The sequence below is a fragment of the Crocuta crocuta genome, unplaced genomic scaffold (assembly GCF_008692635.1).
Source record: "Crocuta crocuta isolate KB4526 unplaced genomic scaffold, BGI_CrCroc_1.0 scaffold246, whole genome shotgun sequence".
NCBI lineage: Eukaryota > Metazoa > Chordata > Mammalia > Carnivora > Hyaenidae > Crocuta > Crocuta crocuta.
In genome coordinates this window covers 4,110,192-4,126,709 of record NW_027531902.1, presented here as the reverse complement: position 1 = coordinate 4,126,709, position 16,518 = coordinate 4,110,192, and the positions used below count along the sequence as shown (strand labels likewise).

Genomic DNA, 16,518 nt, shown 5'->3' with positions numbered 1-16,518 from the left:
CTTACCCCCGCCCTCCTCCCTGCCAGCCTCATCCAGGAGAATCAGCTCTCCTCAACCCCAGCGTCTGAATCAAGGTTGCTTCTCCCTGCAACAAATGCCGGAAGGCTGTGCATGGCCAAGCAAGGCCACTGGATGCCAGGCAGCACGAGGGCTCCTCTTGGAGGACACACCAAGGCTTTGGTCTAATTACACCGGCCATCTGAGATCACCAAGGCCAGGGAAAGCTGGAAGTCAGGTGGCCCCCACGGTCTGCTCCAGCAAGGCCATCCTGCTCTCCAAGCTACAATCATGAAAAGTGAGACAGAGAGAAGAGCTGGAGAGGGAGAGCTGGGGCCCAGCTGTTAACAATAACATTCTCATCTTTTTTTTTCTTTTATTGAGATATAATTGACCTATAACATTGTATTCGTTTAGGTGTACAACATAATCATTTAACATACGTGTACATTATTAAATGTTGACCCTAATCCGTTTAGTTGGCATCCAACCTCACCCAGAGTTACACATTTTTTTCCTGTTATGAGAACTTTGAAGGTCTAATCTCTTAGCAACTTTCAAATATACCATCACAGCATCGTTAATTGTCATCACCATGCTGTACATTATGTCCCAGGAGGGTGAGGTGTGTACACTTCGCCCACACCTCCCCCTCTGGCAACCATTGCTCTGTCTTCCAAATCTATGAGTTCAGATTTTTTTTTTCAGATTTCACATAGAAATGAGATGAGAGTATTTATCTTTCTCTGACTCTTTTAACTCAGTGTGATGCCCTCAAGTTCCATCCATGCTGTCACCAATGGCAAGGTTTCTTTCTTTTTTAGGTCTGAGTAATAGTCCATTGTATACATATTGTCTTTATCCATTCATCCATCAACGGACACTTAGGTTGTTTCCGTGTCTTGGTTATTGTAAACAATATTGCAATGAACGTGGGGGTGCAGGTATCTTTTCAAGGTAGCAATTTTACTTCCTTCACATAAATACCCAGAAGTGGAATTACTGGATCATAGGGTAGTTCTATTTTTTTTTAATGTTTTATTTATTTCTGAGAGAGAGAGAGAGAGCTTGAGCAGGGGAGGGTCAGAGAGAGAGGGAGATACAGAATCTGAAACAGGCTCCAGGCTCTGAGCTAGCTGTCAGCACAGAGCCCAACGCGGGGCTTGAACCCACGAACCGTGAGATCATGACCCGAGCTAAAGTCAGACACTTAACCGACTGAGCCACCCAGGTGTCCCAGGGTAGTTCTATTTTTAACGTTTTTGGAAAACCTCCATACAATCTCCCTAAAGGCTGCCGCAACTTTCATTCCCACCAACAGCGCATGAGGGGTCCCTTTTCTCCTCACCAACCCTTGTTAGTTCTCGCCCTTAACCATTCTCACAGGTGTGGGCGCTCTCTCATTATGGTTTTGCTTTGCCTTCCCCAGGTGATTAGTGATGTTGAGCACTTTTTCATGTGCCCGTTGGCCATTTATGCCTTCTTTGGGAAAATGTCTATTCAGATACCTGTCCATTTTTTAAATTTTTTAATATGTATTTCTTTTTGAGAGGGAGAGACAGGCAGGCAGGCAGAGCGTGAGCAGGGGAGGGGCAGAGAGAGAGGGAGACACAGAATCCGAAGCGGGCTCCAGGCTCCGAGGTGTCAGCACAGAGCCCCATGTGGGGCTCAAACTGGCAAACTGCAAGACCATGACCTGAGCCAAAGTCGGACACTTCACGGACTTAGCCACCCAGGCACCCCTATCCATTTTTTAATTGGATCATTTGGGTTTTTTTTTTCCTGAGTTGTATGAGTTCTTTATTATTTTGGATCTGAACCCCTTATCAGACAAATGATCTGCAAATATTTTCTCCCATTCCATAGGCTGCCTTTTCATTTTATGGACGATTTCCTTCACTGTGCAGAAGCTGTTAAGTGCACATTCTCACCTTTTAATCAAATTAATTAATTAGTCTTAGTTTTACATTCGTGATCTTGGAGTCCCCCAACCGCCATGTGAGGGAGGCAATGTGGAATTTGCTCCACAGTTTAAGGAGGAAACTGAGGCTCCCAGAGGGGCCATGGCTGGCCCAGGTCCCACAGCTGGTCACTGCCTTCTGTTTCCTCTATGACCCTGCTGCTCAGATGAGTTTGGTTCACACACCAGTTGTTTGGTCCCGACCCAGAATCCCAGCATTTCGGTGCTAGAAAGGGTTGATGTTTAAAATCTCCTCTCCACATCCTGCCAGTATCCAGAGATCTTTCGCGGAGTTCTTCCTCTGGGAAGAGAGCCAGCACAGATAGAAGGGGCCCTCCCATGGCCCGAGATGTCACCTGTCTCCATCTTGCTCATCTCTCTCATCTCCAGGGACCTCCTCTACCATTTTCTCCCTCACTAGCATGACCCAAATGAATCTGGGACTTAGAAGCCACTAAATTGTGGTAAATTTATGTTCAGAAACATACATTTCATTAAATTTCTAGAGGAGGGCATCCATCATTTAAAAAATATATAATTTCAGTTATTTTTTAAAACCATAGTCTGAGTAATTAGACCACGTTTCTGTTTTGTTGTTGTTGTTTTTCATTAAACTGCTTTGTTGAGATATGATTGACATACAAAAAGCTATATATATTTAGTGTATACAACCTGATGAGTTCAGAGATAAGTATACATCTGTGATGCTATCACCACAATCTATGCCATAAACATACCCATCACCTCCAAAAATTTCCTTCTGCTCTCTACTTATGATTGTTGTTATTTTTTATAAGAACTCTTAACAGAAGACCTTCCTTCCTGGGAAATTTTTAAGTATGCATTACAATATCGAGATGGACTACAGTTTTGAACTCTGAATCCTTTTGAGTTTATCTTATTCGCTTGACAGACCGGGAAACTGAGGCTCAGGTCAGAGAAGTGCTCTCCCCAGTGAAATTAGGCTCCTTCGTGACAGAGCCAAATCTCAGTCGAGGTCTTTGAGTCCTCATTCAGGGCCACCTCCATAGTGCTGCAGTCCCACTGTGGCCTGAGATCTGGTAGCCCGGGGAAGGGACCAGGGGCCCACTTTCTGAGCAGCCCCTCGCCTCAGACCAGCCCCCGTTGGCCTGAGGCTTGTGCTGCTTTGATGCTTCTACTCACGCATGTGTCTGGCTCAAATGGCTGTTCCTTTGGACTGCTGCAAGGGGCTGATTAGATGTAATTGCTTTGCCTAGAGCGAGCTATCTGCTTAATAGAATCAGCTCCCAGTAATTAGCCTGCCAAAGGCCCATTTCCCTTGCTAGAGTCCTAGGGCTTCCAGGCCCTTACTGCGACCCGTGAGCATTGGGCCTCTGCAGGCAGATATGGGGCATAAGTCGGCGGGGCTTTGCTCGGGTTGGGGTGACTGCGAGAAAGCGGGGCTGTGAAGGCTTAGCAAGGACTCTAGGTGCAGCCTTCCCTGAGGCTAGGGAACTGCAGCATTTCAAGGTCTGAGGGACATAGCGCCTGGCATGGAGGGACGGCTCCTTGCATGTTGACCTGAGTCCAACTGAACCTCAAGGGGCAACTCGTCCAGCTCCAAACTCAGTACATTCAGCAACCAAGTCAAAAGGCATTTCCTGCAGACCTACTATGTAGCAGGCACTGTACTAGCTCCTTGGATCCTTCTAAAGCGGCTTCAACCCAAAGGACCAATCCGGCTGTGCTTGCTTACTTCCACTGACCAGGAGCTCATTACCTCCTGGGCAGCCCATTCCTTCTTCAGAGCCATATAGAAAGTTGTACCTATTTTGAGCTGAAAGGTCTTCCACTGTAGCAGCTCCCACTGCTCACCTGCCCCTCCTAGGCTATCCAGAGCAAAACCAGTCCCTCTTCCATGGGACGGCTCACACGAGCCCTGAATCTTTGCTCTCCTGAACATCCCAAACGCCGCCTCTGGTTGTGTTGTGCCGGGTACCTCACGCTGGTGAGGCCCCTCATTAATCTCAGTAATCATGGCTGGGCCTGGACGCTGCTTCTGTGTGTCAATCCCTCTCTCCCAGCATGATCAGGAGCCCAGCGATGGGGACCACAGGGCTCAGGAGTCCTCTCCCAGCAGAAAGAACTACAGCCCTAGCCAGAACGGGACACTATCCAAGGAGCACCATCGTGGTGACCCAGACCCTCCACTGAGGGAAAGACACCTAAAGCCTACTCATTGGAGGTAAAGTCACCTCTCTTGCCCTCCCCCGCACCACCCCCCCCACCGGACACACACATGCGTGCGTGCGCACACTGCTGTGCCCGCTCACAGGCGCCACTCAATCCTCACTGGCTGATTAATCACTGCAAGTGCTATTATAATTATTGCGTTTGGTCCTGAGAACAGGCTGTCTCTGCTTGTTTCTCAGAAGCTCTAAACCTGCAGAGGATTTTAAGATTTGTGAGGATGTTGACTGGATCTTCAGACTCTTTTTTCCTTAGCAGCAGTGTGCTTGTCGGGAAACACGCCCATGGCCACTCCAGCAGAGGACAGGCATAAGGGACTTAATTCTTGCTCTGGGAAGGAAGCAAGTTTAGGGACTTACCTTACAGCTAAAGGCTCAGAAGTCAGGAGAGCGGGTCTTGAGTCCCAGCTCTGGTCCAGCAACCTGTGAGGCTTGGAGGTGTCCTCTCCCCACGCTGGGCCTGTTTCCTCATCAGACTGTATGGTCTGAGGTTTCCTCTAGCTCAAACTACTCCGGAGCCGTGGCCAGACACAGAGAGAATGTGAGTGGAGGGGGAAAGAAGGACCAGAAGATGGACGAAGGGAAGACTAGCACTAAAGCCAAAAGTCTTAGAACTCACAGCCTCCTCTCATCTCACACACACACACACACACACACAGGCCCCAGGCTGGAGAACAGTGGCTGGTTTTCTTCCAGAACTCTCTAATCACCTGCTGGCCTGCCGAAGACCCCAGTCATGGTGGCTTTGCTCACTGTCCCTGCCCCAAGTATGGAAGAGGGAGAGGTGTTAAAGGGGAAAGGGAAAGGGAGAGAAGAAGGCAATTAGTAGAAAATAGGGAGACACACAAATGGCGAAAACAGAAAAGTGAATCAGGAGCACCTGGGTGGTTCAGTTGGTTATATGTTCGACTCTTGATTTCGGCTCCAGTCATGATCTCAAGGTCCGTGAGTTCAAGCCCCATATAGGGCTCCAAGCTGACAATGCAGAGCCTGCTTGGGATTCTTTCTCTCCCCCATCTCCTCCACCCCCCAACCAAAGCTCATGCTTTCTCTCTCAAAATAAATAAATAAACTTTAAAAAATAAAAAAAAAAACAAAAAGGAAAAGTGAATCACATCAGAGTCGGTGAGGGTCAAGTCGTCAATCCTGTGCATTGTTGGGGAGAGTAAAAACCAAGACAGCTGCACTGAGGACAGCCCGGCAGTGTTTAGGGACACTCTGGGTACGGGTCCCAGTGCGAATTCTCCACAGGTCTTCAAAGACACACATGCGAGGATGCTCATCTCAGCGCGGCATTCAGAGTCAGAGATGGAGGCCACCAAGGAAGGCCTCTCTAGGGGAAGAGGATGCAGACTTTGGAGCAGGTGTTCTGCGAATGAATGAAGCAGGCCTGACCCCCGTGGCAGCTGGGCGCAGACTGGTCATTTCTCACTCTCACTAATGGGACATGTGAGTCTGGATGTGGAGCTGCTCACCCAGCTCTTCTGGGGCAGGACTAAGAACAGAACCAGGTGTCCACCCCCTAGCGCAGTGCTCTCTCCCCAATGGCTTCCAGAGCCTCTCCTTTGTGAACAGCTGCTTTTTTGTGTTTGGTTTGGGCTTGAGATGTTAAACAAATAGTGTCTCTTGACAAATGTAAGCCGGCCGCACCGGGACTGGTTATGCTCTGTAAATCCAGACTAATCCTCTGTGTCTCTCCCTCAGGGGTACACCCAGGAACACCTCAGTCATGCCCGAAGCACCCTGAAGCCAATCAACCAGCCATCGGCCACCAGAGGCCCCAATTCCTGGTGCAGCTCTCCACCCGCCATGTCCCTGTCTGGGCTGTAGCTCCTGGGCCCACCCAGCCCCTCCCCATTCTCAGGCCTCCTCCTAGCTGGCTTTTGAGATGGTTCTGGATTCTCCTTCCTACCGCAAACCAGGGACCCTATCACAAGATGAGGAAGGCCTTATCTCTGCTTTGCGCGAGCTTATGTTCTGGTCTAGACAGGATAGACCAGTCTATCATGTGAGGCTCAGGTCCAGCTAGTAATGAATAGAATAAAGCTCAGGACTTGAACCTGAGCTTGTCTGAGTCAGAGTCAGCTTTTTTACTCCCTACCTCACCCCTTGCCCCCATCCTCCAGCCAAAATGGCCAAGGATGGGGGCCTGGTGCTGGGAAACAATGGACAGAGAGGGCTCTGGGCCCCTCATCCTTCCCACCACAGTCCTGGCCATTGCAAGATGAGCACTGCTAATCACGGGGCCAAGTCTGTCATTAACATCACAGAATGTCAGATGGAAGAGACTCTTTGAGATAAGCAAGTGTCTCATTCTAGAAAAGGAAACTGAGGCACAGAGAGGCAATGTGATTCTCTCAAGTCCGCCGTCTAGTTGGTAGTGGGTGGTAGCTGGGCCCAGGCTCCAGGTGTCTAGACTTCCACTTCAATGCCCTCTCCCCATGCTTCCTTGGGCCTTAGGACGCTCACATGGGACTTGACCCTCTCTCCCTAAGCCAGGCAGGGCTTGCTCCAACTTTAGGAGTGTCTGTTGGCAGAGAGTCACAGAAGCAAATTGCATGGATTTTTCTCCCTCCAGACTCTGCTGTCTGTGCTCCTGGCCCCGCTGACACTGATCTCTCACCCAGCAGGTGTAGGAGGCTTTAAGGACTTCATCTTGTACTGAATACACAACGAACATAAGAACAAAGCACTGAGCTCCCCAGTGCAGGGACGGGTGGCATGGGAAAGGTGGAGACCCTGGAGAAGATAATGAACCAGTGGGGAAGACAGATATTAAAGAACCAATCAGTCTAGTAGGTAGGAGGAATGTCTACTGAATTGAAGCTTCGACAACGTGCTATGGAAGCACAGAGGCACTAGTGGTTCTGATTGGAGCTAACTGGGGAGTGCTTCACAGAGGGAGTGGCCTTTGTGTTGGGTCTTGAAGCATGAACAGGAGTTCAATAGATAAAAAATGGAGGAAGTACCAACATCCCAGCTTATGGGAGTCACATGAGTCAGAAGTAAAGCACGAAAGTACTTAAATGTGGCTAGAGCTTAGAGAAGAATGGTGTGGAAGATAAAGCTGGAAAACAATACGTGTATAATGTTTAGTACATTATAATACGCAGCAACTAATGATGGTTAAATTCTGTGCCATTTATCCTACCTCTGGTTGTGCCCTTCTCCCCACAAACTAAAGTGTTAAAAGCTGTGACTAAATCTTTTCACCTGATTCTTGGAAGAACTAGTGAAGCAGAAGCAGGCCAGGAAGGTCACGGGATGTTATAAATGAAGGGAGCATAGACATGTCCTGGTCCAAACCACTCCATTTATGGGCGTGCAAACCAAGGCCCAGGAAAAAAGAGTGACTGGTCCTGAGTCCCACAGGAAGCAGGTGGAAGAGATAGGACCGCAGCCCAGGCTCCCCAACTCCCTGTCCCCTGTTCTCTATAGTAGATCAGATTTCAGAAAATAATCACACACGAGTCTGACCAGCATAATGATTAGAGGGATGTAAAATATCTCTTTCTTACCTGCTCAAGTCTTCATCCACCGGCGTCACCAATGGATTGAAAAAATATAGAGCATGGAGAAGCCATAACTGAGCAGATTTTGTCATTGATAAAAGACAGGGTGGATAGAGGTGCTTTCTGACACTTGGCCCTGGGCAGAAGGTGAGGCAGCCCCAGCAGGGGTGAGGACGTACAGGCAGGTCACAGGAGTCCTGGACAGAGGGAGAGGTGTAGGCTTCTAGATCTTTGGCACTACTATCCCGCCTAGGTCAAGGGTGAGCTGATGGGACTCCTGTCTGCAGGACCCAAAGGCTACTCAGAAATCTAGACTGTCACCAGCATGGCTTCCAGCCAACCAGCCCCCGCTCCTGAAGAGTAGAAAAGGAAAAGGGGCAGGGGGGTGGGAACCGAGCTGACCCTCTGGGCTCCAGGGATGCTGTGGATGTGTCGTGCTTCCCTGGCAGCAAGTGTCTTGGTCCCATATATATGGAGAGTACAGGAGAGACCCCAGCCATGGGACCTAAGTCCTGGCCCCCCTTCACTCCCTGTGTGACCTTGAGCAACCCCCTTCCTACTCTCTGGGCCTCAGTTTCCTCATCTGTAACATGAGAGGATCAGGTTAGCCGATCTTTAAAGGTCCTTCCAGTTCTGAAGTGCTGTGAGAACAAGCTTCATCATAATTAATAATAAATGCCCTGCCCCTAAAGAGAGCTTTTTCCCTTTTCCAAAGCTCTTTCACTCATAATATCACCTTTCATCTGCACAACAGTGTGGCCTGGCAGCCAGAAGCAAGCAGACCCTGGACACACAAGCTTTCACACTGGAAAGTAGGCCTCTTGAGCCTTGCTCATCTAGACTGGCTTTGGGGGAGTTGGCTTCTGGGGTAGTTGTGGCCAGGAGGACACAACTGAGCTTCCACCCTCACCCCTAGGAAGCCAGGAAAAGCAACACTTGTCTTCTAGGGAGCCAGAAGATGTCAAGGGGGAAGGCCTGCAATGGGCCAAGTTCATGACCAAAGGCATGGGGCCAGAAAGTTGGTGTTAGATCAATGACTCTGGGATAATTTCCTATCCTATTTACAAGTGAAAACAACTGAGGCTCCAGGAGTCATTACTGAGAAGAGAATGGGGTCAGAAGGCAGATTGAAGTCCCTTCCAGCTGAACAACCTTGGACAATTCTCCGCACTGCCTTGTGCCTCAGTTTCTCCATCTATAAAATGGACATAACCATACCTACCTTTTAGGATTGTGGTAAGACTAGAGATAATAAATGTAACGTGCCTAGCTTGACACAGGGCAGATGCTTGATACATACTCTTTGAGTGAATGGTTGAAAGTAGCAGTGGGTTGGTGGCCCCGCCTCAGAGAAGCATTAAAATGCCCAACAGTGACAGGTCAGGCCAGGATGTGGGCAGATGGCGCTCCTGCTTCTGGATGGCTGCCTCCTCAACCTACCCACAGTCAGGGGCCTGGGGCCTCTTCCATCCCGTCTCTCCTCGTGGCCTGTGCCAGGGTCCCGTGAAAGACTCTCTGACCCTCCTTGGCAATGGGATTTGCATTCCGATCATTCTGCTCACTCAGCCCATCCAAGTCTGGAGCTGTTTGAAGCTAAGTGAGGCCTTGTGGGATCATCTGCCTTGGCACCTCATCGAGGAGATAAGGAAGTGAGACTCTGAGAGGGGCAGTGACGCCTCCTCTGAGGTCCCGCAGCCTGCGCCTCCTCACTGCCACTGCCACCATGTTGACAGAAGAAGAAACTGAGGCATAGGGAGGCCTCCTGCTTCCCCTCGCCTTCAGCAAGCCTCCTGGTCTGGGCTCCAGTCGCCCTGTTCTGTTCTGTTGGGATGCCTGATGTTGATGTCCAGTGCTATCTCTGGCTTCCCAGCCCAAGCTCAGCCTGGCCCAGGACAAAGGCTATGGATGTCTGGACGGCAAGATAGCCCCAGCAGCGCAGAGGAGGAGAGCCTGGGATTGAGTGCTGCTGGCCTAGGCTCCCAAGCCTGTGCTTTCCCAGCCAGTTCCAGGAGCCATGCTGACCTGGGAAGGGTCACATTTCATGAGAGCAGGGCTTTCCCTTGGATGTTGGCCCACGCGTGCCCAGGTCCACAGCTGCGCCCTGCTGTTTCTAAGACAGCCGGTGGCCTGGCGCAGGGTGGGGGGCGTGGCCTGGGCGGAGGGAAGCTTGGCTGAGTCCTGATGCTGGCACTAATTCCCTGTGTGCCCTTGCTTGTCGCTCGACCTCTCTGCGCCTCAGTTTCCTCATCGACATAATAAAAGACAGGACAGCGAGGCCCAAGGTCCCTTCCAGTTAAAGCGTGCTGTGATTTCGGTGGAGATTGGGGTGTGGGCGTCGCTCTGCCCGTTCCTTTTCCCTTCCTTGCTCTTCTTTTTCCGCCACCAATGTATCTCCAGCTATCCAGGTCTCCCTGTCTCTGTCGCTCTTTCTGTTTCCATCTCTCGCTCTCTGTCTCTCTCGCTCTGTATTTTTCTGCCTGCCGCTTTTTTTACTGTGGCTGTGAGTCTACCTCTGGTTTTATCTCCTTATCTGTCACACCCCCCTCTGCCTCTTTTTCCTCGCTTTCTCTGTAGTTATAGGCGTTTCTCTCTGTGTCTAGTTATCTTNCCGGCGTGCAGTGGCGCTTCGCCGGCTCCTTCTACTTCGCCATCACCGTCATCACCACCATCGGTAACTACTCGCCGACGGGGGGCGGGGACCCGGGGGCTGGGCGCCGCGTCCCCGAGTAGTCCCGAGCCGGCCAGGGCTGGGGCGGGGGGTGGGATCCCCCGGAGAAGGTCTAGGCGCCGAAACCCGCGCTGCCAGAAACCCGAGTTCAGCCTGGCTTGTCTGCTCCGCGGAGACAGGACTCGGGGGAGGCGTCGATTCCTGGCTCCGGACCTGACTCTCCGGCCGGGCCAGCCCTAACTTGTCCCTGCCAGGTTGCGCGAGGGCCTCAGGGGACTCTGAAGTGTGTGAGAGGGGCAGGAACGACCGGCGGAGGCTGGGGAGGAGGGGTGTGGCCGGACCAGGCCCTGNCGGGGAGCGCGCGACTCCTCCGTGTCCCTGGCAGATGGGCTTCCGCACCTTGGCGTGTCTACACCGGCTGGGGCTCCCGGGAGACGTGTGGATGCAGGTACTCTGGCACTCCACGGCACTCCCGCCTACTCTGGGTGCTTGAAACAACCCGTAACTGCCTCTGTGAGTGCCGCTTGGAGTGTGTGTGTGTGTGTGTGTGTGTGTGTGTGTGTGTCCAGCTCCCAGAGTTTGGGCAAAGCCAGCCAGTGCCTTTAATTTTCTTAGGGCAGCAGATCTGATGCTGGAAGCCAGATCCAGTTCTGTCTGCCTTCTCTGCTGTCCCAGGAAAACAGTCACCTCGCAGGAATGGCCTCAGTTTTCTTCTCCAAACAGCGGTGCAGCAGGCCACACACACACACACACACACACACACACACACACACACACAGAACACGAATGGATATCCAGGAAAGGAATCCCCAGGAGGCCCTTGACTTGCTATTCAAAAGTGTCCAGATAGGAGTAAACACCTTACTCGCTCCCCAGGACTCTGTGATTCCAGCCCAGCTCCATCACTTTTCCCACTATATGACCTTGGGCAAGTCCCTTCTCCTATCTAGGTTTCAGGCTCACCTCCAGACAATGAGGGGTTGGCTGGCTGAAATGATCTCAAGCCTTCCTCCAAGTCCTGGCGTCCTCCCAGCCCACCTTCCCACAAAGCCCATTAGGATGTCTCCAGGCCTCCATCTTTCCCATTCCTTGTCCTCTCTCTCTGGTCCCCCTCCTTGCCTTGGCTGAGCTCCCAGGGGCTCGTTGCCACATGGCATAGCCCATGACAAGATGGCAGTGTTTTCCTGGGAGTCCGCAGAAGTTGAGGGGGTACAAGGCAGGACTGGACGCTGTTCTTGCAGTCTATCCACTTGGGACTCTGTCCCAAGGCTCCACTCCTCCCTGGGGTCCATGGGGAGCACTGTCATGTAGTCTCTGGATTCCCCTTTTGGAAGAGGAAGAAATGGGCCCCAGGAGTGGATGGGGGCACCTCTGAGTCCTACTGACAGGGCAGAATAGTCAGACTCAGATCTGCCCAAAAGGAAGCCTCCCCTCCCCCACTTCCCTGCCACCTGCCAAGGTTTCAGGAGCACTGACAACCAAGTTAGGCCTTCCCCCCACCTCTTCCCACATGTGGTGCCTTTGATTATGTGTCCCCTTTCTTAGTCCCGTGGTCCCTAGCTCCACAAGTAACTTCCCAGCTGACTTTGCCTGCAGCCTCGTTCTGTCACGGAGAGAGCTCCCCTGGACAATACCATCAGAAAATATCTCCCCAAAGTGCAGCTCCAACCATACCAATACCCTCTCAGAAGCCCTCGGTGACTTCCAGCAGCCCGTGGAACCTGGCCCATGCTCTTTCCAAATTTTAAGGACCTTCATACGTGGCTCCGAATCAATGTCCAAGTTCATTTCTCACTTCTTACCGGCATGATCCCCCACAGCCACCATGCTGTCTGACTCCTGAGAACACCTTTCTCTCCGTCTTCTATTCACCTTGTCCAAGCTAACCTTGCAGGTCCGGCTCAAATCCCACTTCCTCCTTGAAGTCTTCCAGACCATCCCAGGCCACCACTCTAGACGGCCACGGGACTCACCGTCAGGACAACCTGGAGGACACAGTGTAGGCTCTCTTGCATGGTTATTCACATTTGAGGGGATGTGCTTTGCCTCTTTGACCACATACTGAATGAACCTCCATGTGGGCAGGGCCCTGTGGTTCCCATCTCTGTTCTCCCAGTGCCAACACAGTACCCGGCAGCACACACGAGCACTCAGAGACTGCTGTCCATAGGCTTAAGATGCGCAGAAATGAAAGGGCATCCTCCTTCCCCTCCATCCCTGCCATTTCCCAAAGTACCTGTAGTCCTTACCAAGAAAGATGCTAAGAGCCGGGAGTAGAGGCAGACAGAGTACAGTTCTGGTGATATTTATTGACATACTGCTGGGCAAGAAGAAAGACAACATCAAAGCACCACCCTAGTCCTGTGGGGGCCCCAGAAAGGCACTGCCCACTTCCTGCCCCACCCAGCCATCCCTGGCTTTTTGTCACCTCTCTCTGGCTACGCCATCTGGCTGGAAACAGTCCACAGGGGCTCTGCTCTAAGAAAAGCCTGTCTGGACTGTTATCAGATGGCTGGAAGGGGCCCTATATTAAGCTGATCTTGACCCCAAACCCAAAGGCAACAGACTCTGTCCACCTGATCCCTCGGGAGACCCAAATAGGTCTCCCAAGGCACCAGGACTCACACCGGGATAGAAAAACGGCAGAACCCACCACTTAGTGATCCTAATGCACTCTCATCTCATCTCTTGAGTCTCAGCCTTCACCGCTCAGGAAAGCCGCCAGGTATCGTTAGCTCCGTTGCATAGATGAAGGTATGGAGGGGAAAGTAGGGGAAGGGACTCCCCCAAAGTCACGCAGCTGGTGAGCAGCAGAGTTAGAGCAAGAAGCTAGGTCTTCTGACTCCAAGCCCAGTGCTCTTTCCCTGCCGGTCTCTTGGCTGCTGCTTCTGCTCCCATATGCTGTGAAGCCCAGAGCCAGCTGAAATTGGCATGACCAAGACGTGCTCCGTGATGCCAGCTTGCTGGGTGCTCCCGGGGAGCTCCGATTGGTCGAGGGTCGGCAGGGTCTGAGTTAGTCATTCACCTGGTTAGTCACAGTCTCCATGAGCTACAAGGATTCCTCCAGCTCCCTCGTCCCTGGCCGCCCAGCCAGGAAACCCTTCCTTTGTTGTGCCCTAAGTTCATCAAACGCAAATGGAAACTCTTTTCTGGGAAAGCTTAACCTCTCTAGCTGTTGAGTCATTAAACTCCTCCGGGGCCCCAGCCCCATCTATTCATAGCCCAGAGGCTGTCAGAGCTGGAAGGGGACTCAAGATCAGCTAGTGCCACCCCCTCCTCTTACAGATAAGGAACCAGAGAGGTGACAAAAGTCACACAGCCAGAGGTTCACAAAACCTGACTCCCCAGCCTCTGCTCCTTCCACTTGTTCAGGATGACTCTTTATTTATTATTATTACTAAGAGCAGTAACGGCAACAATAACAGTGGCCACGATTGATTATCTACTCTTTGTCAGGTTCTATACCCTCTCATTGTATTCTCTCACCAACCTCTCAAGGGGAACATTACATGACCCTTATTTTTCAGCGGAGGAACCCAAGGCTGTGTGTGTAGATGACTCACCCGTGGCCTTGTGACTTGAAAGTATGGCACTTGCCCAGATTCAGCTGAGCCTCTTTGACTCCCATGCCCTGAGTTTTTCTGCCAGTTCCTTCTCCACTTCAAGAACCCAGCCCAGCCCCATATATCTTGAGGGCACCAAGGAGCCAAGGCTTGTCTTTCCCCCGGCAAATCCCTTCCTGGGAGAGCGCCTCTCACCCCAGCGCACCGCAGCCAGCCTGCGGCTCCCCCACACCCTGAGCCCTGACCGACCCAGACCACGTGGCAGAGCTGTGCCGGGCACCAGGCCCCAGCAGAGACCAGCGCGGGCTCACAGGTGCTGTGCTCCCACACGGGCCCCCGTAATCCTCGGGGCTATAAGGCAACAAGAGGCCAGGTGATTGATGAGCTGATGGAGCTGGGGCAGAAAACCTTCCGCTCTGCTCTCTCCTCAGCTTCCGGCCTGTTCTCAGCTGAGCACAGGCTCCCATCACCCACCACGTGGCCTGGGAGTCCTTAGATTGTGAATTCAAGCAGGCAGCTCATGAAGGAACCTGTACTTTTTACATCTTTCCGAGAAGGAGGAAAGTACAGACGTGACCTGCCACCCCCTACATCCCAGACTCCTCCAATAAAAGAGTGAAAGGAGACATCAGCCATCATCCAAACACCCAGAGAGGTGAGTGACTTGCCCAAAGTCACGCAGCAAGTTGCAGGTACAACCCTGATTAGAACCAAGGCCTTTGGGAGCGCCCCCTGGAGTTCCCTCCATCACCCCAGCCTGTTCCCCTCACCACCCACCATCCCTCTTAGCACCAAGACCTCCGGTTCGCAGACCTCTGTTCCCAGTCCTCCGTAGACTTGCAGGGGTGGCGTGGAGGGGCAGCCCAGCCGAGAATGGTCCTACTGCCCACTCTCAATCAGCGACTCCTTCCCCCCTGCCCACANCAACTACTTTGCTGCCTCCCCAACACCCCCCCCCACCATTAGTTATGTGATCTTGAGTAAGTTACTTAGTCTCTCTGAGCTTGTTTTGTCATTTACAAAATGGGGAGCATAATGTCTGCCTCCCAGGATTCAAGGGATAATATAAAGGAAGTGCCTGGTACAGAGTAGGTACTTAATAAACAATATCTGCGATGATTAGTGTAATTAACATGATTTTTCATGTATTATTACTATTAGTCCCCACACGGAAGGGAACTGCTTGGTTTCCCAAGGATTACCAAGACCACAGCCACCTCTGCTCCCTCCTAACTGGTAGAGGACAGGAGGTTGGGGACCAGAGGCTGCCCCATCCTTCCGTTTATTCTCCCAATCCCACTCCCCCTACTCAGGCTTTCCAGATCTTCACCCATGACTGGAGTCTGCCTGACATCCAGGCTCAAAGGCAATGGTCCTTTCTTTGAGCAGGCAGACCCTGCATAAACCAGTTAAGGACAGTGAGGCACACAGTAGTAGGAGAGCCTGCCCTGGAAGGGAGAGACGAGGCAGAGGTTCACTTCCACTTAGCCCAGCTGCTGGTCCTCTGTGACCATCAGTTTCCTCGTCTACAAAGAGGGTGTATTTGATCAGAGGTCCTTCTGACTGTCATGCCCCCTACCTAAGTGTCCCATTCCCACCCATCATGGCTGGGGAGCTGGAGACACAGAGGAAGTGGGGGCAAGAATAAAACAGAAATAGAAGACACACGCCTGGCCACAGTGGGGACAGGACAAACACAATAAGTATTTTCAAAGAAAACATAAATAAGCACAGATGAGTGTAGTGCAAATCACCACTATAAACAGCTCTCAGCTGGCAGCACAAACGGTGAATCTGTGAGTTGATTTTGTAATAAAAAAAAATTTCAAATGATTTCCCTGCAGCCAGCCAGCAGCCAGAGAAGAGACCCAGGTCTGATGGAGATCTTATCAGAGACCCAGATGGGCACTCCCTCACTCCCCACCCCTGCCTTGAACACAGGGAACTGATGTGTGTCCATAACACGTCAGGCAGCGTCTGGGCCACTTGTCATGGCCTGCGTTCCCACGGCCGCCCTGAGAGGGCAGGCATTATCTTTCTGTTCCCGGCAAAGGAAGGGAAGCTCAGAGAGGTTCTGAAATTGGCCCAGGACCCTACAATATAAAATGATAGTGCCAGGGCTTACTCCCAGGGCCGTAGGGAGTATCTTTCACAGAGCCATGCAGCTCCCCATCCCCACCGCCCCCACCCATGGAGCAGGGATGCCCCTTCTATATGAATGTCACAAATGATGCAGGATAGGTCCCAGGGTCCAGCTGCGGCCCAGCTTCAGGACCTCAAGCCCTCAAGAGTATTTAGCCCAGAAAGAAATCAGAATTTTAGCTCTAATCCTCTCATTTTACAGAGTGGAAACTGAAATTCAGAAGGGAGAAGGGGCATGGTCAAGGCTAGAGTTACTCTCAGAGCTGCCCTTGGAGCCCTGTTTCCTGACACTACCCTGGGTGTTCCTACCCGCCCCCCTCAGCCCCGAAAGCTCTTAAATAAAAGAGTGAGCGGCCAGCCAGCCTGCTCTGCTTGCCCTGGGTCTCCTCCTGACCTGCCTGTTAGCCTCTGGCCGTCAGACAGCCACATGACAAATGCCTTTCTAGGCTGTTGTCGCTGTGGAGAG

The 16,518-nt window shown here is 51.8% G+C and overlaps 1 protein-coding gene across 1 annotated transcript in view; it reads left to right on the top strand.

Moving 5' to 3' along the window:
- Positions 1-16,518, top strand: part of KCNK3 (potassium two pore domain channel subfamily K member 3) — a 52,910-nt gene that overhangs the window by 7,230 nt on the left and 29,162 nt on the right. The window contains 1 exon segment of the mRNA XM_077774117.1: positions 10,280-10,350. Coding sequence (XP_077630243.1) covers positions 10,280-10,350 — 71 coding nt within the window.